This window comes from Ptychodera flava, chromosome 15, assembly GCF_041260155.1.
Source record: "Ptychodera flava strain L36383 chromosome 15, AS_Pfla_20210202, whole genome shotgun sequence".
NCBI lineage: Eukaryota > Metazoa > Hemichordata > Enteropneusta > Ptychoderidae > Ptychodera > Ptychodera flava.
Window position 1 is genome coordinate 4,176,784 of NC_091942.1, and position 21,990 is coordinate 4,198,773.

A 21,990-nucleotide genomic window follows, 5' to 3' on the forward strand; every position below is an offset into this window, starting at 1 on the left:
ATAAGGGTAGTGTCATCATGTCTGGCCTTGACTCATGGACTGGACCTTTAGACTGGACTTTGGCATGAAAAATCGCATTCATAAACTCGATACAGAATTTCGGAATGGAATTTTCTAATCAGACTATGATGAAATTTTAAAGCATGCTTTAATATTTACTCGATGATGGTTTTTGTCAATCTTGCTTTTGTGTCATCGATATCTGTTGAAATACACGCATCGACAGCGGCACGACATCAGCAACATCAACGGCAGTACATCGAGTTCGAAATCCTGCCTGTTACTCTCTCATTACTATGCAATTTTTACAACAGTTGTCATGTTGGATGTAAATACTGCATCACAGCACAACGTTTATACAACTATTTACCCTATGACAATGATAGGAAGTTCATCTTTGCATGCAAGCTGTTATTTTTTAACATTTCAAATGAAATGGTGATATTTTTAAGGCATCAAACTTCAATAGTTCATCAATCGAAAACACGATACAGTTCCGAATATCGAAATTCAAGTAGCCTTATTTCAAAGATGGAGTGAGCTAGAGTCTAAAGTACAGACGGGAGCAAACATACATGTTTCGAAAAGATGATAAAATGAAATACAATGCTTCCCTCCCTGCCTATGTCCACCACACCGTATGACTTTACTATTAAAATATCTTTCGTCTTCGTTCACGCATTTGCCAGGGAATTTCTTCTATGTTCGGGTTCCCCTCCCTCTCCATCTCCGTACGTGACAACCCTCTGTACAAGCTCATCAAATATTGATATGCCAGGCATTCGCTTCTGATCATCTATAACGCACTACTGTCAAATGTATGGGAACTGACAAGCATGGCAAAACCACAGGGAGAAATACGAATTTCACGTAACCTTTGATGATAGCTGTGACATTTTCAATAATGAACTTAACTGAACTTGAAACACGGCGGAGGGACAGTGCTTTACACAATAATTGCAACGATTGAGCACTTGACCACACACTGCCGTTAGTCAATTAAACACTGATAAAAAGGATGTTGTGTTGACCTTATCAAGAATCAGTCATTTGATATTCCGCAGTATACTTAACCGTGAAAGGTCATTAGTATATCGCGAGACATTGACCGACGTGATAAGTTCAACTTCAGTCCCTCCACCTACTGTGGTTCAACACAATAGTGTCTAGATAATAACAGTGTGGTCAAGTCACCGGGTTTATAAAGTAAATTGAGCACAGGGTATTGCAAGTAATATTCGTCTAGAAGTTCTGAATATGATCAAATGTCATATATTAAACTTCTTTCATTATACAAGCCTGACCTGCGTCTAGTGTGTGCCTATTACTTTACCCTAGCTATTTCAGTATAGTATTTCAAAGAAAACAGTCTATATCTGTTAATTGCCCTCCCTAATCCCCTTCATTAATTTGTTCTGCCGATCCCCAACGTGGCGCTTATCGCCCGGACCAAACAACTCGTTAGCAGCTCATAAGGTATAATGAAAAAGTTTAATACATGACATTCATCGATCATATTCATAACTTCAAAACGAATATTGCTAGCAATACCCTGTGAATAGAGTGGAGACCATTGATAAATTACAGAGTTCTCTATCAGAAATATCACAGATATCATCAAAAGAGAGTGTAATATTTTGATTTTCGAGTAGGTTCTGTGGTAAAACGGCGAAAAAGGCACAAGCAGTGACGGCAACAGCAGCAGCAACAAAAACAACTTTAATCTAAAAAATCAAATGGTAGATATCTCGGGAACACTCGGGTAATATTTTGATGATTCTTTTGATAAACAACAAAAAATGTCCCTTATTCGAAGAGTTTGGGCATCTACGGCTGCCACGATCACTTGTTTGCCGTGATATGATATCACTCTGACAAGCTGTCAAGACCACTTGCTCAGCATGATTGCGCGAAATAACACACCTCAGATGGCTATGTTACTATACCGATTGCCTCACTATGGTGATAGTGACGTGGTGTGAAAGTTGGAAGCTCATATCCACGACAGGCGCTGATCTCCGAGCATCTCTCGCTTTGGAAAAGTGATCGATACATTTGTTTCATCGACGGTTATTTGCACGTATTTTCCAATGGCGTTGACGAAACGGCTCGTCTACTTTTTCGCGTGGCTGGCCGTTTGTGCCGCCGCGTCGATTGAAAACAAGCAAAAGCCAGAGACGGTAAGCGTATTTTATTTATTTATTTATTTATTTTATTTACCCATACTGAACCCAACAGGCGAAGCCCGATAACTGGATTTAGTCGATATAAAAATGTGCAGAACAAAGCAAAATTTAGGACAAGACAGAGCAAAGAAGAGCACACAGAAGAGTGGTTTTTTTACAAGGACAATTACCTTTTAGTGATAAGCTGTATAATCGAAGTCCTCACCCGTACTTGTAAAATTGGCAAAAAAACTCGCATAGGTGTTCCTTTTGCGGGGTATGATTGCGTTTTTTCATTTGTTTACGTATACATGATTTCCATGGAAACAATACCTGAAATAAACTTCGACCACAGTGCCTCCGTATAGTTTGGAGGGACTATGCTGAGCGCGAGGGACTATGGTCAAATCTTTAGTGCACAATCCGTGTATACTCCATTGGTATTGGTTTATCATTCCTGAATATGCACTCTAAATCTATACTCAGTAAAATGTTTCGAAAGATTCAATACTAATCTGTCGCACTTCAAGAAAACGATGTATCAGCGTTCTGACTCAAGGCAAAAAACACCTTTTTATTAATTGGAGTAAACTTTGAACGATGTCACATGACGCTTTTGTCAGCCTATGTTGGTATCAGCAAAACGAATGAGTTGAAGGAAACTGTTCAATGCAACTTTTCAGCGTCACTCTATCTTCACAATGCTTATTTGTTGAAACTTCTTCAAGAATCCGCATCGATGAAATATCGCCGGTTTAGATATTAAGTCATGGGAAACGCGCAGGCTATTTTCGAAAAGACGTGTCCATTAGCAGGCGAGTGGCCGGTTTTTTCATCATCAGCGGGTTAGGATATGTAATTGTTTCGCTCAGCGGGCAATGAGCAAGGAAAAGCCTAACAGGTTGACAGAGAGTACGATTCGGTTGTTTTCAAAGATTTGCCAAGATGTGTGGAGGAGAGGGCATTTTGGAGCTTTGTATTTGGGAGAGGGGGGTTTCGTTTGGGGAAGCTGGGACAAGGTTGGGAAAGTCGTACCTGTTTTAAATTGTGATGGGAGGGCATCTACGAACAGCTTTATTTGTCTCCCCTTTTGTTCAAGATACTTTAGAAAGATAGATTTAGATGGAAAAAAAACAGTAGTTAGATTCTAGATTGTTACTATGGGTGATATTATTCTAATTTTCCGTTCACAAAACACCTCGGGGGAAGGAACTTGAAAAAATCAGAGGCGACTTTTTAGAATATCACCCAGGTGTTTGCATACGCAGCCTAACCATTTGGTATGTTACACTTTGGAGACTGTGCTAATAAAGCAAGCGCAGTCTGCAAGTATCGTCTGAAAGTATAGACACATGTAGGGCGCTACCGCTTTACTGTCTGTAGTGCAAGCATAGCTTGCGCTTATCAAAATTTGAGGGGCCAAAGCAGCTGTCAACGTTGTACGAAACCAGTTACGCGACAAAATTGCGAGGAGTGTATTGGGTCAAGAAGTTAGGCTAAACAGCTTGAACTGTAGGGTAATTCAGTCTGAATGTTCAGTTAGAGGTGACGAACGTATTTGAATTTTTTAGAATTCATACCGAAAATCGAAATTATATAAAATTTTCCTTGTTCATTGTTTGATAAGTTACAGGCTATGCTTTAATTTGCTTCCAAACGAAATTTGATGGAAAGAAAAACGAGTCTACGAATAGCACAAATACCATCTTCAAATCTCTATTTTGAATTCAGAGACAATTAGAGGAATGTAAAACAGCGTCGTGTAGGTTAAGTCCTTTTAATAAGCCCGGTCTTCTGTGCCTGGCTACATCATACGCACTAGTTTAAATTCATCAACTTGCATGGACTGTGTTCAAGTTTTGGTCTTCGTTAAAGGTATAGGCTGTGTTCACAAACACCAGTCTTGATTGAGGTGGCGGGAGAATCGAGCAAATTTTCTCTGAGCTGAAAGTGTCCCCTAAAAACATTAAAATGATTACGACATATTTTATAATAATTCTGAAGTCTCCTCGAGAAAGAGTTGTTTCCATTCCGTAGAGGCGATGGCAGGCTTCCCGTTTCATTGTTTCATACGGAAAAACACCGTTTTTGGTAAAAATGCGAAAATGCGATCATTAAGGCATTAAAAAAAACACTTTAAAGAAACTACGTTGTAGGTTAGCTCCCCTAACCTGCCAAAAATGTATAGGTGATTGATATATGCACAAACTAAATCTAACATGACATTTATTAGTAAACGTCATGTAATTATTAATGTCTGTTTCGATGAGTTAGCTTCCCGTTCTACCATAATAGCGTACGGCATGACGCAACGCAAAATGCTTTACTGGCATGACGTATCACATGTCATAGCGCACCGCATGACGTGTGCATGAAGGCATGATTGATGCATGTCATAACAGCATGTTTCATTAACGGTCGAACTGCCTGGGCCGGCATTTCATTCTATACGCCATACGCTAGATCTCTATAACTTTAGACCTAATTATGACAATCAATTGCGATTGAGAAACTTAAAAACTTCACCTTCAAAGGGAGAATTAATTTTCACATTTTAGTCATGAAGTTGCACATTGAGACTTCCATTTTCCATCAATCGTGTCCTCTGGTTTGTTTGACAGATACCGTTCGTATCTCTGGCTGAAATTGTAGCCAAAATGGAAGAAAAACATTCTGAGAGTAGCAAAGCCAAACGACAGGTCGAAGCGGACTTGATCGAAGAGTTTCCTGAAGGTTTGTATAAAAAATCTTTTGTTTTCAAAATATCTGCACCAGACGATCATTCTAATGTTTCACTTTTTAGCGTTTTTAACAACGGCATGCCCATGAAGAAAATATAGTAAGCCTTTGAGCGCTCTATCTCGATATAAGGGTCCGTTGATTATTAAAGAGACATACAGCGAACGAAAATCATAGCGTTTGACCTCAACCGCCCACCACTACACGAAAATTTGAAAATGCGAAAATAAGACCGCCAAATTGTCATTTAAACTTCCTTCTAACGCGATATATTGCTGAAATAGTTTAATAGAAATTTAAACTGCTGACATGCAGTGACTGTTTCAGAGTAAATCTGAATTAATGTGATTAAGTCTTGCACATATACCAAGTCACTGGCGAAGGGTCGAACCCGAAACGTCCGTATTTTTAATCCTCTACACCTAATGTTTTTATCTGTTGTTTTTCCGGCATTGTAATTTTATCTGTTTTACACTCGCACTGGTGCGGTTTTTATACCTTTCTAAAGGTTTTTACGGAGTTAATTCAGGGTTGGCGACCATTTTGAATTTAGGTGTCGTTTATTGAATATTTGATAATAAGTTGCTGTATTACTAACGTTTTGCACTGTGACCCCTGATTTTTATTTTTGATTTCGAGTTTAGAGTCTCCTGAGGAAAGTTTGTGCAAAAAGTTTAAATCTTTCAATTTCAGGCGCGCACTACCCGAACCAGCCTGAGTGCGCATGGTCAGTCCGGACTGATTGCATAGGGGATAGATTTTTTGGTTTCTTTCACTGTGCCATGTATTTGTCTTTTGACAATCAGAAGTTTATCACCATGCTGCATCCATTATCTGATGCGTTTGATTGCCTAATATGCCAAAGCAAGCAAGGGTAGATTACTAATCTGTGGATGCTGTCACCAGATTATCATCGGATTAACTTTGAAAAATCTGATTTATCTACTGCAAAGTTTCTCTGAAGTTCATTTCTATCTGCAAACCTTTCCTTAAAATCTCGCCTTAACCCTTTGAGCGCCAAAGTCAACTTTTGTTGCCTCTATCAAATATACCTCAGTCTATTTTTTTTCAGATTTTTCTCAAAAATTTGATATAAAACTGCAGCCAATGAAAAGTGATGTCCATTTGGTACAAAATTAAGCTTATCTAAAAAAACCCAAAAATTCGTAAAAAATTGCAAAATATTGCTCTAAAATTTTAGTGGGAAAAATTGCACTAAAAGGGTTAGAGTCAATATGCTGCCATATACGTACATATTGAAATGAAAATACCTGCCTGAAAGGTGATACGTGTGGCGATGACTGTTATGAGGCAACAGGCACCTTCAAATTCTGTGAACACTGAAGAACCGTCTTGTCATCTTACATTTACAAGAGTTAGAAAAATTTCATACGCAATTCTTTTCTTTCTCTATTCGGTTCCTGATCTCTTTTTCTGTTTTACCTTAGAGCCAGCCTTGGCTTACCAGACATACAGAACGTGTAATCACATCATCCTGCTAGTGATCGACTTTTCGGCGGATGAAGGCGGCAGTCCCATATTTCAGGGTGGGACCTTGTCGTATCTGTCATATAAGAGGGACGAACCCCCAACGAACCCGGTTTATGAGGAAGCGGAACAAGTTGTTCCAGGTGTGGACCCCGATTCTCCGACATTTCTTTCACCTTGGCTGGGATATTACCCAGAATGCAGCACTGTTGTCTTCAACGCGACGCTGACCAATGCCGCGGGTGACGTCACCGCACACGGATCTTTTCAAAGAGAGTTGGGTAAGTATTTTAACATGTGAGTCTATCTCCTAATGCTGAGTTACTTCATATACCATGTGCGAAAATGAAACTTATCGCGGATTATCTCTAACATCCTTATGGTGTTGCGAGTACACAGAAGAATGAATTTTATAATATCAATTTTCTGCGCTCTAGCCTTGTAGCCTATTTGGCAAGACCAATTAAATTCTTTGTTTCGCGTCTACTCAACATTTCTGAAAGGTAAGCGATTAAAACCGCTCAGAAAATTTTACACAAGCAGGTTTTATCTTTACTTGATTGTTTCCATGCATGCACCCATTCAAGAATCACCATATTCAAATATATCGTGCTCTTTCTTTCCAGAAAAAAACTCCAAAGACCTACTCGAGTGAGGGACATGCACACAAAAACAGAATTTCATTACTTCGGCCTGAGTAATCGGTGGTCGAAAGTACAAAATGAATCATTACACGTTACAGATAGGGAGCCAGACACAAGTTAAACATTTCGAAACTGTATAGGCATTGTACATAAGGTAGAATGAACCTCGGCGATAAATATTCGACTCACAAACTTTTACAATCCCTCTTTGGTCTACCAATTGAGGGGAGGGCGGCTCATTCTAAAGCTGATGGATTACATATATTTTTCAAGTTTACTTTTGTGAAGTTGAAAATTTGATTTTCGCCACAGAGTTAACACAGCGATGTTGCATTTTGAATTTCAAGTGTCGGTAAAGTGTTGATAATTTGTGTCTCCAGTACCAAATGTTGATGGGTGACACCAGATTTGTTTTCTTTATTTCCGAAAGGGAATGGTTCTAAAGTTCCCTTAGTTTGAGCAAAATAAAGTTGTTTTTATAATGTCGAGGTGCGTACTACCTTAATTGTGTGCGAATGTAAATTTGTAAATGATCATTTCCATATCTGCGTGTAGGAGAAAAGTCATGTTGTGTCACTATGACGATCGGTTACTCGGATTTTAGTGACGTATAAGGAAAAAATATTCATGTAGAAGCTCACACTCTTTTTTAAAAAAATCTTTTCTATAACTCCTTCAAATAAGTGCCTTTATTTTATTTTCTCAACACACAGCTTGTAACTGCGACACTGGAATAGTGAAAGGTGATCCACATATCCTCTTGTTTGACGGCACGAAAATCGAGATCCAAAGTGACTGCACCTACATTTTGGCAGAGGACTGCGAAAACGTGCCTCCGCTATGGAGTATATCTGTTACAAACGGGGCTCTCATTGGGCGCAGCAATCGCCGACGAATCGAGGCCGGTCACGTGTCCATGTACAGCCACAAGATTGACTTGTACGAGAACAGCACAGTCAAAGTAAATATACTTTTATGCATAATTTACAGAAATGGTTTTTATGCTAGATATAATGAAGCCAAGATGCCGAGATAGAGTTGGTCGAACCAAACAGCTTTTACAATAATTTCACATTCTTGGTGAAGTAGCGTCTCGGGTACTGGCTCATTTTATTTAAGGTAGTTAACGCCTCGACATCGACATTTTGCCTATTCCCTATCAAAATAATAAATAAAAATCAGAGGGTTGCCACACAGAATTTGGTACAAGGGAAACAAATTACTCAATATTTACCGACACTTGTAATTCAAAATGGCCGCCTTCCCAGAGTTAACTCAATGGGTAAAACTATAACTTTCGATTTTCACAAAAATAAACTGGTGAAAATTTTGTCAAGATGAATCCCCGCAAACGGTAGGCCATAAAAGTGTTGCAGAGAGTCTGTCTCCGAGGCGCATGCTACTTTAAGTTGAACCTTCATTTACACGGGAGTAGGCCTCTGATATTTTCAGCCTTTGATTCTCTTCTCAATGCTATCTCTCACAGAGAAGGTGCAAAATCACCTAACATTCAGTTTGCTTTTAGAATCACTCAGCTCTGACATGATGCTTTGAAAATGATAGATTGCAGTGTTCATGATATGTAACGAAATTCCTGATCACCATCACCACTATCACCACTACTACCGTCATCATCATCATCATCATCATCATCATCATCATCATCATCATCATCATCATAACCACCACCACCATCACCACCACCATCATAACCACCACCATCATCACCATCATCATCATCATCATCATCCATCATCATCATCATCATCATAACCACCACCACCATCACCACCACCATCATAACCACCACCATCATCACCATCATCATCATCATCATCATCATCATCATCATCATCATCATCATCATAACCACCACCACCATCATCATCATCATCATCATCATCATCATCATCATCATCATCATCATCATAACCACCACCACCATCACCACCACCACCATCATCATCACCACTACCATCATCATCATCATCATCATCATCATCATCATCATCATCATCATAACTACCTCCACCACCATCATCAGCAGCAGCAGCAGCGGCAGCAGCAGCAACATGATCGTTCGGTATGTTGTCTTCATAAGTGTTCTATCAAAATATGACAAATGCACATAGTTTATTTTTGTTTTAAACTCTGCAGTGTGACGGTCGTTTTCTGAGAAACCAAAACAGCGATATAGCTCTGACCCCTGACCTCAAGATTGCCATCGTGCGGGCCCCCGGTACGGTGGGTCTCATCCTACCGATAGAGGACGACATTTACGTCGAGTTCGACACTGATCACACGATGAAGGTAGGCTTGAAAGAGAAACGTTGGCAGGGCAGAGTGTGCGGTCTCTTCGGTAATGACAACGGTGATCCGAGGGACGACCTCTTGGTGAACGGTGTCGTCGACCCGAAAGGATTCAAGAAGAGATGGGAAATTAGGTGAGTCATGAATACGAAACACTATTTATCAGGAAGTCACTTTACATGAAAGAAAATTTCAGCATATTTTAAAAACGATTCCTTGGCAATGAAATGCAAAGTTATCCCGCTGCAGTTCAGAAAAGGGTCATATTAATTTGTTCGCTTAATTTGGCTTGTGATATATTACATTAGAAAAATTCACTTCAAATGAAACTCAAATTCTGACGGTTCAATAGAATAGTTTGCAAACTTTCTTTTTAGCTTTAATAACTTTCAGCTGAGTCATTGAGAGAAAAACGCCGATTTCCCCTCAGGGGTAAGAGAGAAATTGAGTTTCACACTGTGTTGACCAGTTAGATACTCTGAATGTCCACGCCTCAGCTTATGGAATCTCTCACCCACGGTAATGCGCCCCCAACGGCACAGGTAGGCTTGTCCAAAGGCAAACGTTTATTGAAAATCCTTGCTTGTTTACTCCAGTTTCTGTAGCACGGGGTTACAGAAAACCTGAATTCAGAGCGGGAGAAAGACACACTGCGAAGCCAACGGCGGACTGCGAGAAGGGTTTTAAAACAGAGTTTTGCAGTCAGATAGAACAAATATATCTGACATCCGGGTACTTCATAACGACGTTGCTGACACGGGCAAGCTTATCATGACGTGTCCATGTACACAATATGGAGAGAGGCCTATGACAGCTCATTACAGTTTGACTTTGTTACCAACGCCAATTTTAAATTCATTCGGTTTATTCATTTATTCACTCACTCACTCATTCATTCACTCCCCCATAAATCCGTTTATCAGTCGTCCGTTCATCTTCTTGTCGTTTTGTTTTTTATCTATTTCAGCTGTCGCAACGAACAGTAAGAAGACGCCACTTGATCCTAACAATTCAGACAACATGGTTTCGCCAAGAGATTGCTTGTTGATTCTATCATATCGGGCTGAACACCTTTCTTTCCTATATTCTTGCAAAAACTTAAATACATATATCCTATGTGTCATGAATTCTCTCTAATTATAGAACAACTATTGTGCACTTGAAATGTTCGTCTGTCCATTCTTTGTGAGATCAGCCAGGGCTAATCAGTTTCTTACAATACAACAGGGTAGAGAAATTACACAATACATATGTCACAAACTGGATGACGCCAAAACTATTAAAGACTCGTTATCCGAGGGATAACTCTTGTTAAATTTTGACTTATGCGTAACTGATCCTGTCAGCCGGAAAATCGATTGGTCAGGTCACGACACAGGTTTGTGCAAGCGCTCAGAACATTTTTACATTCCGCAATCAATAATTTATTGGTTGAATAAATTTTGATCAGTAAACATAGTGATATAAATCTTTAGAAGGGCATGATCAACGATGTACTAAACGTGCTAAACCTGTTGGCATACAGTCCCACCCTTCGAATAGCGATACTTGGCTTGCTCACTGCACTGTTTATATATACGTATACAATATGTGTTGAGTGCAAGCTGCAAAACGGGCGGGCGGTAAACTGTATATCTCTCCGCACATTTATTGATTGTTGTAAAATGCGTAAATATATATATATATATATATATATATATATATATATATATATATATATATATATATATATATATATATATATATATTAACAAGCAAAAGTGGTACTGACGGACTTTGAAACGTTTCGAGTAACTGTGATCTAACCTTCCACACGAGCCTTCAAGTTTTCCTGACAAGGGGCACAGAAAAACATGGCTCCCTTTTTCACACAATAAGGGAATTTTCAAATGATCCCCCCCCCCCCCCGATTCCAACCATAATTCAACACATGATAACCCGTTTAATTTTGAATTCAAAGTATGCAAATTTGTCACGCGGGAGCGGCGTGGTTGCCTGTCAATCAGGTGTAACTCATAAATATCAATATTGGTGATGGCCTGCATAAGTTGACGACATCCTGTTGTGATTCAATTGATTTCCGCTATCATCGCTATTGTCATCACGATTCTATTTCAATAATGACAGTTATACTAGACAGTATGTAAATGTGAACACTCAATTCATAAAGTGTGACAATGGCCGTATAGACTTACGGATGTTACATCATGTATATTAGTCAAAGGGGCTATTTACTGTTGAAGTGTGTGTGTGTATGTATGTATGTATGTATGTATGTATGTATATGTATATATATATATATATATATATATATATATATATATATACTTATATAATATATATATACATACATACATACATACATACATACATACATACATACATACAGACAAACATAGATTTGTGAGTGTGCGTGTGCTCATGAGATCTTATGATCGATTTGATTATATATATATATATTTGTATGTTTAATGATATGGATACTCAAATCTATTCACGGTCACAGCGAGGCCTGAGTCAAGGCCTAGAGGCCATTGCCAGGCTCGGCCAATGACCTCACTCTATCACGCTCCGATCGAGACAAAACCTGGGAGACTCAATGACCGTCTAAACACTATGGATGTAGGGTTTCTACCTCAATGCTAACACCTATGCTGTGGCACATCCCTGGATCGAGTTTCTCACAAACCTTTGTGTGAATGCATGGAGATAGCACATAGCGAATGCTCCCAAGGCCTTGAAACACGAATTAGTGTTACGGTTACGGTTCTATCACTGTATTGTTTCACAATCACGATAACACAAACAGCGGTACCAGATGACGTAATCTCTGCATAAACCAGGCTATTTTGCACCACCAGCAGGAAGTAAGCAGGAAATTCCTACAAACAACGAACACTAGCGTACCGTCCTATTTTTAGTTGTTGCCAGACCCGGAATATATTTATAGTTGTAAATCAAATACGGTCACGCTAAGTATCTCAACTTAAAATGCATGATACGTCATTTTTTCAGAGTGCATTTTCGTGAATAGACAAAGTCTACAAACAGTACAAAGCCCACTGCGACATGCCTTGCCGTGGTGGTTTCCATGAACAGTATGACAAAAAATGACTTTTTGAAGGTAATCTCTGATGATTGAAAACAACTTTGATTTGTAAACACCCGTTTGACAATCCCTCTATTGGACTGACGGGGCAGATCTTTCGGATCAAAACTATTAACGATGACATTTAGAAATAGTTAACCCGGTCGTGCTAAGTGTTGTCATTCAGCTTCCGCTCAATGACGTCTTCGGTTCGATGACCTTTCAAAGATCAACTTCGTTACAGTGCTACGTTCTACACATTAATATCCAAACCTCATTCACTTGTCTCTTTTTCCGATAACGATAACGAAAAATCTGTCACGATCACAGCCCAAACGCAGTGCTTTGCCGATGGAAGTTACTACTTACCCTGCCCCGGTCACTCCACGACAAAGCCGGGCCCTGCTTATTAGTCAGGGGCATTGTAGTCAACCTGTCTATTTTCAGAAATTGACACCAGGGTTGTTTTTGCCACGTAAACATGAGGAAAATATCCCGGAAAATATGGCCGAAAATATGGAAGCGATGTAAAAACTATTCGCAACTGTCCTCCCGCTACGATTTGAAACATTCCTTCCCCATCCCCTTGTCTTCTCTTCATTTATATTTAGTGTACTTGTATATGGAATACTATTTTTATGCAAATATATGACCTTGAGAAACGGAATTAACTATCCCTGCCATTTGACAACAAAAATTGCCAATCAACCCTTTCCCCAACCTTTTGATACCAAAAAAACATGCTCGCTCGACGGCCAAGAAATCGTTTGTGCCGAGTGACTCACTTTTATATCACGAACACATTTTGGCTGCCCCTGTTATTGACTAACTTCTGTTTACGGAGGTGAAAAGAACGACGTTGATAACTTTGGCGGCGCGACTGCGCAGATGATGATGATGATGATGATGGTGGTGGTGGTTGTGGTGGTGGTTGTGGGAGATGAAGCGATAGTGAGAGGGATATTGGATCACAACAAAGACTGACAACGTTAGCGAGAAGTTCATCGACTGGACCAGTAATTGTTTATCTGCTGTGTTTCAAGTACGATGTTACAAACAAGTTGGATGTCTTTCTTATACAATCTTGATGCAAAATGCTACTTTTGGCCCCCTTTCCCCCTTTTGACAGTCTCCCCTTCCGGGTCGTTTGAAAACATAGCAGATATTCGTTGAAATTCTACCGATTGTCCATCTTTGTTGGTGCTTTATTCCGCGGTACGTTGTTCGACACTCAGTCCGCATCGTTTGCATTTGCTGTGAGTGATTTTGAGTCGAGTGGATGTGCAGTGAGTGGATGGGCTGCACGGCCTGTATAGGTTGCTTGCTGCCACAAACTTGACCTCTCTACACTTGAGCAATTTGCAAGAGCAAAAATCCTTTCAGTGTCGCTTGATGGGCAATTGAAAGCCATGCAAGCGTGGTACATTACATAACATTTTGCCTCTCTAGTCATGCATCTTTTCAATTTCATTTATCTCCGAGTCCTTCCAAGTTCGCACAAAAATCACGAGCACAACAGAATAGTGATCCAATCGCATTCCAGGTACTGTCAAGACTTTACAGACGCCTCAAGGACTTCACTCAGCTTGTACCTCATGAACATCAGTTAACATGGTTCTCTATGGAGGCTAAACAAACCAGGAAGTCCACAAAACAAAGGAAATAACAAAGAGAGATGCAATTCGAATTTCCTCAACAAGCGAGTTAAAATCACGTTTTGAAAAAAAAAAAATCAGGAGGGAAAATCGGTCAACAGTCTCAAGACTGTCTTCGGAACCCTATTGAAAACCCTGACGTGAGCCCGTATCAACTTGAACGAAATTATTATGAGGGTGTCTGGTGGATCGGGAGGAGGGTGGGGTTATGGTCATGAAGGTGGATCACAGACTTTCTCCTTAGTAATGGAAGCAAGCCTCAGAGAATTAGTCGCATACGAGTATTATTCAGATACATGTATATACTGTTGAAGGGTCACAGATTAAGTCACGACTCGAAATATCTGTTAGCTGTCAAAGAGGCCAAAAGCCGTGTTATTTCACTTGAAAGACAGCTGCCACCCAAACACAATTTACAGAAACAGATACCCCCGTCCTTTTGATGTTTTTACGAGAGTTTAGTGAAAAAAGAACACACTTATAGTCAGAGGGAAACAAGGCAGCAAATAAAATACTAACAATGCAGAGGCGGAGAAACAAAGGTCGACATGGTATAGCGTCAAAATACAGTTCCAGATTGATTGAATAGGCGGTGGCCGAACGTCTACAATGCAGAAGATCGTCGATGAGATTGCAAAACAAGCCAAGCAGAGAGTTGTCCATGAAAATTAAATGACTTTGACGAACTTGAAAGTTTTTCGGGGCGTCAAAGTACTTTGTTTTGTACTAGATATTCTCAAAATGTCAGTTAACAATCCCCGTGATCACATGTTCAACCCACTATCATTACGGGAACAAACACTGTTATGATTTAAACGCTTTACTGTATAACGAAGAGGTTGATTGTTAAAATGCTAAACAAAGGAAAACGATGCGATTTGAATTTTCCGTTATCTTTCACAGAGGTCACAGCGTCAAAAGATGACTCGTCAAAAGAGGAAGTTGAATTTTGTGAACACAACAAACGTTTACAAATATTACTCATGTCGATCCTTAAATCCACGAATAAATATTTAGTATCATTCTATTGATCAGGATAATTTCTGATGGTTTTCTTCACGGGACAAGGCCATCTAGAACATCGCCATGACGCGAATACATTTCTCTGTTTTCATCCGACTTCGTTTCAGTTTGATCGGTAAACTTCAACTGGGAAGTGTTTTCCAGAAATTTACCCCCAACTACTTGATATAAGCGAGCAAATAAGACAGACTGTATCACTAGTTATTAAAGGTGGTAATATACTGTTCCTATTGAAAGAAAAAGGCTTAGAAATCAATCTTCGAGTTAAAAAATGGATTAAGTGCTGCACTGCAGTTCAGACACACAAACAATTACTGGAACCTCGCCAGTGCCAAAGAATCCACTCAAAAATAATATTGTTTTTGTTCATAGATCATCGTTTGATTTCAGTGACTGTGATCTCTAACCACCAGTGTTTGAATTGTGTCATAACAATAATGAGGCCTTATACAAACTTGGACCAGGACCAGCTTTGCGCGTCTATATTTTAGGCCGTCTACATTTAAATCCATTTCAAGTATTATATGTAGGATCCGAATCTCCTCTTAGACCAAGACTAAAGTAATTCGACTCTGGTTCCAACATTGAGAATTTTAAAGCTGACTTAAAGAACACCGACGTCGACTCAGGTCCAAAACAAATTGTCCAGAGTGAACCCATTGCAGTAACCAAGCTTCAAAACGCATTTCTGATCATCAATCGGTAATTTGTGTAAAATCGGGAAAACCTGGACATACCGTAACGTTCTGTATTCCCCTCCATGACCTTTAATGAGACCTAAAGTTTGGCTCTCCACTTGGTTGTGATCTTGACACCGGTGTATTCGATGGTCAAAATTGATTACGACTAATTGATTCGATCGACTATGATATATGTAAACGTTCTATGTATGTATGTGTATATGTATGTTTGTAACAGATGTGTGCATATGTATGAATGTATGTGTTTACGATGCATTCGTTATTTTCATTTTATATCAGCGTTTCCATACAACTCCTATGTCTCCTTAATCATCTTTTTGGGGAGTTTTTATACCTGTAACTGTGTCATTACCTATTTTCTCACGTTCATCTTAATATTTATTCTGGATCTGTTTGCTCTGTACAAGAGTTAATCTGTATGTGACGCAGATAAACGACGAAGGTCTTCAAGCAGGTATCGCCCTAATTCCCTGTTGACTGTAATCACATTGTGATGCTAACATCTAGGAACAATCCGTGGTAAAAAGGACCTGCAGTGGAAAAAGACAATTGGCTGTTGTTCTAAACACCACGGGTCGAGTTCTGTGACCATATAAGGTAATTTTACGTGGTTCCTTCGACTGCTCCCTTAACATCGGGTGACAATTCCACCTCGGGCGTTGCCAGCCAATCCGACCGTGTACTAGTACCAGCATTTCTGTGCGGTTATTTTTCCTATGCGTGACAAGTTAAATGACGACGAGGGAGGGAAAGTGTTATGATTTTAGAACATCCCCCTTCTGCTACTCCCTCTTTTTTGTTGAATACGAGAAGCTATCATTATTACAGGTATTGTAGAGTTAGGGTAAATTAACTAGTGAGAGCGTTTGCCCCCCCCCCTCCCCCCGGCGCTTTTTCAAATCTGTGTTGCGTCACGGGACTTCCCAGGGCATGACTATTTACAACTTGAAGGTGAACGCATATGTGTTGTTTACGGTCCAAGCTACACTACCCCTTCAAACGTCGGCAAAAAGACAGAACAACTCAAGTTGTTGCACCAAAATCGTTTTGCAACACAAAAGGGCGACAATTTAGAATATGTACACAACAGGCCTTTACTTGGCCGACGCAGGAAAACAATGGTCTCAGCTGTCATTCACTGTGTCAATTCACAATGCGACCTTGCTCTTCGTCGAACAAGCTGCCCACCCCTATGACAAGTATCAAATGATCCGTGCTGGTCCGGGTCGTCTCAAGTCCATATATGGTAAAAATTTTGCTTTCCTCAGGTATTAATAGCAGGCAGCTGGGCCTGGATGCATCATACTGAAATATTTCATCTCACAGTAAAGGTAAGTCTCCCGTTTCTTTGCACAGGGACAGTCATCAGGGTAAGAGTGCAGTTTCCCCCAAGAGAGCAAATGCAAGCGATATCAGTCTCGTTCTTCACAGTTCATCTTACCGGCGGCCATCTCATATTACGCCCAGATTAAAATGTTTATTTGGTAGAGAACATCAACGTAGTATAGGTACCACACCCTAACCAGCATGGTGCAAAGCATTCATCATAAACTGTCATTCACAACTTTGCTAAAATAGTAAGATCTAGCACAATGTAAACTTTTTGTGGCACAATTTTTTTAAGTGTGGCTTAGCCTTATATAAATTGAAAACTTGAAAAACACTATTAACCAGTTGAAGGAAAGGCGGAAAAGTTGAAGACAAAATTTCGTCCGCAAAAAAAATCCTTGCAATACCACTAGGACAAGAAAGGCAGTATGTTCTGGATTTAGGTGTTTACAGATATTGCAGATACATCTGCGGTACCTTTGCTTGAACTAACCCCATCCACTTTTCATTGCAGACTTTCAAACGCAGCTCGGCTACTCAACATGTGTGACGAAGACGTTGCCGCTTTGGTCGTAGACAATGGCTCCGGTATGTGCAAAGCCGGTTTCGCCGGAGACGACGCACCCCGTGCTGTCTTTCCTTCCATCGTAGGGCGTCCACGTCACCAGGTAAGTTTTTCTTCGTCGTTGTCATGTTGGCCAATGGGAATGCTGTCATTGACCATAGCAGCGCGTTTCTTTAATTAATGCACCAAATCCTTTCACTTGTTGAGATCACATAGTCAGGTCTCATCGTCCAATCACTTGGGTACACTTGTGCATCCATGGTCCAATCAACGCTTAGATTCAATTATCTGGTCAATACATCGCCAAAAGACGAGTGAAGAGAGAATTGTGATCGTTGGGCTATGTCGTCAGCGTACCAAATCCTCAAATAGGATGTTCGGCCACAAACGAATTCGAATAGATGATTATTGTGTGTGCTGGTGTGTAGTCGCACTCAGTTTGAATAGTAGGGGTATGGGATTCGTTGGGCAACCGCGACAAATTCTTGAACAACTGAAGAGTTCTAGCATAATGGTCACAAGTCTAGAATCATCTTACAACGGCAAAAGCCTTACCTTTACGTCGAGACTTCGACGAAGATTTAAAGAATCCGTGGTCTGCCGACACGACAGTGCGACCACACCTTGAAAATTGGAGCCTTGCGACCTTGAACGCTGTTGTCATGCAAATGAAGAACCCGCAGGATGCACTTTTCCTGTGAACCAAACCATAGACAAGTAGAGTCCCGCTTCTACAGTCTATCATAAAAACACCTCTCTGTAGGTGGATATTGTGTCACCTTGCAGTTCACATACCACAAAAATAATTAAACAATCTATAAAATACTTGCTATTAAACTTATTAAATTTAATACTTACCTCGATCTAAGATGTCCTCGTATGAACCCGAGACTTAGTTTAATTCGTATCCCTTTGAGTAATCATCCCGCGTCAAAGACCGAAATGTCCGCATGCTATCAAAAGAGGCGCGGCGAAGTACACTTTAAATGGACTAAGCATTGACGCACTGCTCTACAATGTACTTTCATTCACTGAGTAAACAATCTATATGCCTGAGATCAATCCATTGACTCAAAACAAAGTGAACCTTCAACGTACTGGGATTCTATAACCCAGGGGTTGTGGATAATAAAATGTGCAGGACAAATAAAAGTCCTTGCATTCAGGTGGAGACCGGGGGCGGGAGGTTAGCATTGACTTCTCGATTCGAGCGAGCAGTTTCTAGCTTAACTATACGCCAGTGTTCCGCCATGGAAACTGTCACGGTCCAAACGGGTTGACACTCAACATTCCAATTTTGTGAAGTATTTGTTGTTCAAAAATGCTATCAGAAGTTTAACCAATTGCAGGAGAACTTGTGATTACGGAAAAAAACCCACAGGTTGCGGTAAAGCCCCTGGCCTCCGAATTTTACCGAAAATTCCGAATACCACGATCTTACCGAGGCTTGGATCCTTATTTAGCTCTTCAAAAGATTTTCGTAGCTTCGGTGCCGCGTGTATTGACATTGATTTATTGAAGACTAGTGTCCCATGACCTGGTTGAACAAAACGATTAAGAAATAACAGTTAAAATGTTCCGTTTTTTCTCAGCTCTGAACTAGTCTGGTGGCGCGTCGGTTACCTGGGTATTTGTAATTTCAAAAACTCATTTCTGATTGTTGAAAAAGAGGATGTACATTTCTTGGCGTGTTGGTTCGTCTATGTACGTGCCAAGGTGGTCTTATCATACGGGTCAAAAACTTTTGAATAGGACCATTGAACCTCCTGCGTATAAATTTCTTAACGGAGTTATCTTTGTCACCAGGGTGTCATGGTTGGTATGGGTCAGAAAGACAGCTACGTAGGTGATGAAGCACAGAGCAAGAGAGGTATCCTTACTCTGAAATACCCAATTGAACACGGTATTGTAACCAACTGGGACGATATGGAAAAGATCTGGCATCACACTTTCTACAATGAATTGCGTGTAGCTCCAGAGGAACATCCAGTTCTGCTCACGGAAGCTCCCCTGAACCCCAAGGCCAACAGAGAAAAGATGACACAGGTGATTGTCATGTTAGAATATGAATGCATTAATCTGTGAAATATATCCTCAAGCTTGTTTGAATTTCATAAATGTGATGACATGTTAGTGGGGCAAATTTGGCAAGATATGTTTTTTTGGAAATACGAGTATAGGTGTAATTAACGTAAAATCCAATATTACGATTTTCATACATATCTTAAAATTTCTTCTTGACACCTGCGAAGAGCGAAAATTTCAATTTATGTACAAATTAATGATTGCAAGATGATATATCAAATTATAACGTTTTGATATTTACTGTAGGAATGGAATAATATTTCCGATCATGCAATGGGGTTTCTACCATTATTCTTGGTGTTTTTATCAAATTTTCTCAAAATCCTTCACCTCGAAATGTGCCAGTGATTACAGAAAAATTTTTGAATATTTTTTAATTGCAGATTATGTTTGAAACCTTCAACACACCAGCCATGTATGTAGCTATCCAGGCTGTACTGTCCCTGTATGCCTCTGGTCGTACGACGGGTATTGTCATGGACACTGGTGACGGTGTAACACACACAGTACCAATCTATGAAGGTTATGCCTTGCCCCATGCCATCCTCCGTCTGGATTTGGCTGGTCGTGATCTCACAGACTACCTCATGAAGATCCTTACAGAACGTGGTTATTCATTCACAACCACAGGTATGTAAAGTTACGAGTTATTCTCAGTAACTGCAATGACGGTACATTCATTTTATTCAAGCACAATTCACATTGAAGAAACACCTAGCAGAAATTTTGTGTCATATTCAAAAGGCCCTGACTATCAAAAATACATACCTCTGTAATGTCTATGTGAGATGTTCTTACAACTTTCTTTATATTCTTTCCTTTCAGCCGAGAGAGAAATTGTTCGTGACATCAAGGAAAAATTAGCCTACGTAGCTCTAGACTTTGAACAGGAAATGGCCACAGCTGCTTCAAGTTCATCACTAGAAAAGAGCTATGAACTGCCTGATGGTCAGGTGATCACCATTGGAAATGAACGTTTCCGTTGCCCAGAAGCACTCTTCCAACCAGCGTTCTTGGGTAAGTATCTCTCTTTGTATTCTGTCTTCATGAATTAGAGTCATGTGGACTTAGTCAGGCGATATCTGCCTTTCTGTTACTGCAAATAGATGTCTTTGGTGACAGTTTACCACACAACACTGGCTACCTCCTGTTTGACTCGTGTACAGTTTTGTCACAAGGTGTCAAATTGTATGAACTTCAAGTACAGTTTCGAGCTGCACCGACAAAAGTAACGTTTTCTTTATACTTGATTTTGATACAGGTATGGAAGCTGCTGGCATTCATGAGACCACATACAACAGTATCATGAAGTGCGACATTGATATCCGTAAGGATCTGTACGCCAACACAGTTCTTTCTGGTGGTACTAGCATGTACCCAGGTATCGCTGACCGTATGCAGAAGGAAATCACTGCCCTGGCTCCCCAAACCATGAAGATCAAGATCATTGCCCCACCAGAACGCAAATACTCCGTCTGGATCGGTGGTTCCATCTTAGCTTCACTGTCCACCTTCCAACAGATGTGGATCAGCAAACAGGAATACGATGAATCCGGTCCATCCATTGTCCACAGAAAGTGCTTCTAAGAAAACGCCGTGATTGCTTTAAAACTTAACAAGTGACGTGTGATAATCAGTTCCAAACGTGCCTGGACACACTGTAATTACTACTTGCCATTTACTTTTTCATGAACTTGATACTTGGCCAGTGACCGACATTGGAACAACTATTGCGTCCATATTCGGAATTCAGCCGTGTTACATGTACCTTTAATAGTTTGCTTCCACTGCGGAAAACAGTATACGACCAAAGGGTTGGGGTGCCTGGTGATACACCTGTCCCAGGTTTACATCCTATTAGAAAAATGAAAGACTTTAAAACCGTGAAAACTATCAAGTGGGATTTCTTTGAATACATCTCATCATTAAATTAAACAGCGTGGAGAAAATATTCAGGTCATTCTGCAAGTTGTTTAGTGTACATACACAGAGCAAGATATTGACTTTTGACATTTTTCTTTTCGAATTTAAACTTTTCTGAGGTTAATGTAAGCATAATAAAATGCATTTGTAATATTTTTTTACAAGTCCTAATAAAATACACAGAAAAATATACTTGTTGTGAAGAGTTTTTCTGAATTGTGTGTGCTGGTGCCCGGTCACTTGATCTCCAGTTGCTGGATTTTCTCATATAATTG

General features: G+C 40.0%; 2 protein-coding genes and 1 long non-coding RNA gene across 3 annotated transcripts in view; 2 read left to right on the forward strand and 1 right to left on the reverse strand.

Annotated features, from left to right (window-relative positions):
* Window positions 1-18,358, reverse strand: part of LOC139150944 (uncharacterized) — a 43,467-nt gene extending 25,109 nt beyond the window's left edge. Inside the window, exon 1 of the long non-coding RNA XR_011556303.1 lies at window positions 18,263-18,358. This is a non-coding gene — a long non-coding RNA (uncharacterized lncRNA). The remainder of the gene's footprint in view (window positions 1-18,262) is intronic.
* Window positions 1,922-10,511, forward strand: LOC139150936 (uncharacterized). The gene is made up of 6 exons (XM_070723421.1): window positions 1,922-2,180; window positions 4,787-4,898; window positions 6,353-6,673; window positions 7,750-7,997; window positions 9,194-9,480; window positions 10,314-10,511. The coding sequence occupies exons 1-6, from the start codon at window positions 2,091-2,093 to the stop codon at window positions 10,330-10,332; spliced, it is 1,077 nt and encodes a 358-aa protein (XP_070579522.1). The 5' UTR covers window positions 1,922-2,090; the 3' UTR covers window positions 10,333-10,511.
* LOC139150941 (actin-1-like) lies at window positions 16,244-21,905 on the forward strand. Its single transcript, XM_070723425.1, has 7 exons — window positions 16,244-16,410; window positions 17,082-17,144; window positions 17,657-17,810; window positions 19,514-19,753; window positions 20,176-20,422; window positions 20,618-20,809; window positions 21,054-21,905. The coding sequence occupies exons 3-7, from the start codon at window positions 17,685-17,687 to the stop codon at window positions 21,377-21,379; spliced, it is 1,131 nt and encodes a 376-aa protein (XP_070579526.1). The 5' UTR covers window positions 16,244-16,410; window positions 17,082-17,144; window positions 17,657-17,684; the 3' UTR covers window positions 21,380-21,905.
* The last annotated feature ends 85 nt before the right edge of the window (window positions 21,906-21,990 follow it).